We start from the raw sequence: 1,412 nt of genomic DNA on the forward strand, positions 1-1,412 counted from the left end.
ACATAATTTTGAAGATGGATTTGTCAGTGTTTGTTTTCGACCTTCAAATGATAAAATATTATAAAATTAGAAGACGCTAATCTTATATTGCGTTTTCAGGTGCTATGGAAGATAAAGGTACAGAACCACTACGAGAACTATTAGTAAAAAATGGTGCATGGCCTGTAATAGACACTGTTTGGATTGAGTCAAATTTTAAAATAGTCCCAACACTAGTTAAGCTGCAAGCTATCAATCTAGATCCAATTATCAACATGTTTGTTTCTACTGACTTTAAAGATTCCTCCAAACGAGTTATTTATGTAAGTTTCATCCAATACTTATCAAGGTACACTACTCACGAAAAGCTAACACTGTTTATCAAAAAGTGAGAATAATAGTAGTTGGAATGGTCCGTTATTCAATATATCACCAAGAAATCGCCAAGAATTGAATCATGATTACTGATTCCTTCCCACTACTAGCCTAATTGATGATTTGAATCACGTGTTATTGTGAAACCGTTGATACATTCATTCTTTTAAAGATCGACCAACCTAGTTTTGGAATGCCTGGACGAGATTATTTTTTACGAGGTAGAGATGACGTTATGTTAAAAGCTTATGAAGAATACGGAATCAACTTAGCCGTTGAGATGGGGACCGATCGTCTTGCTGCTGAAGCCGACTTTAAAGATCTCGTAGATTTTGAAATACAACTTGCAAACGTAAGTACCTTAAAAGAACCTGAATAAAAGATTTTATTGTAATAAACTACTGTTTTATTTTCTCGGCATAGCATTAACGAGCACTATTTACTATATCTACTGGGTTACTAAGCGTTTGCACGTTTATTTTGTTGTTTAGGACAGATCATTTGTCGGTTTTAATCAATTTTAGATTTTATTCTGATTTCACAACGAATAAGTCCAGAAAATAATTAGTGGGCGTATTTTTTTCAACAAAACTATTTTCACATAATCATGTTGAAAAAAAAAATCACAAATAAAAGTCTTTTTTACAGGTATCGGTCCCAGCTGAAAATAGACGAGATGGTGAAGCCTTATACAATCCTTATACAATAGCAAATTTATCAGTGGCTTACCCTAATGTAGGTATACTTCATTTGAAGAACATGTAGTAATAGTTATACTGAAAGATTATCCTTTCAGTATTTGTGTTGATTGAAGTAAGATGACACAATAGCAATAAATATGAAAATTGTGTAGAATTGGTAATCGTTTCAGTTCTGAAAAGGAAAATAGCTTCTCTGGTCATTATTTCGACCTCTCGAAACATGTACGTCTACCTTTTAATAGAAATAATAGAGTTTACGTTAGATATATCTTTATTGAAATTGAAAAGCATCTAATTGTATAGAAAAGACCGTAAACTGCAGTGTCATAGATGAAACAATTAAAGTTGAATGAAAGA

The 1,412-nt window shown here is 32.3% G+C and overlaps 1 protein-coding gene across 1 annotated transcript in view; it reads left to right on the forward strand.

Moving 5' to 3' along the window:
- The window catches only part of LOTGIDRAFT_176742 (hypothetical protein), a gene marked incomplete at both ends in the record, with an annotated part of 3,303 nt that extends 2,184 nt beyond the window's left edge, over positions 1 to 1,119 (forward strand). The window contains 3 exons of the mRNA XM_009057636.1: positions 100 to 302; positions 527 to 706; positions 1,003 to 1,119. Coding sequence (XP_009055884.1) covers positions 100 to 302; positions 527 to 706; positions 1,003 to 1,119 — 500 coding nt within the window. The remainder of the gene's footprint in view (positions 1 to 99; positions 303 to 526; positions 707 to 1,002) is intronic.
- Between the last annotated feature and the right edge of the window lie 293 nt (positions 1,120 to 1,412).

This window comes from Lottia gigantea (assembly GCF_000327385.1).
Source record: "Lottia gigantea unplaced genomic scaffold LOTGIsca_3066, whole genome shotgun sequence".
Taxonomy (NCBI): Eukaryota; Metazoa; Mollusca; class Gastropoda; family Lottiidae; genus Lottia; species Lottia gigantea.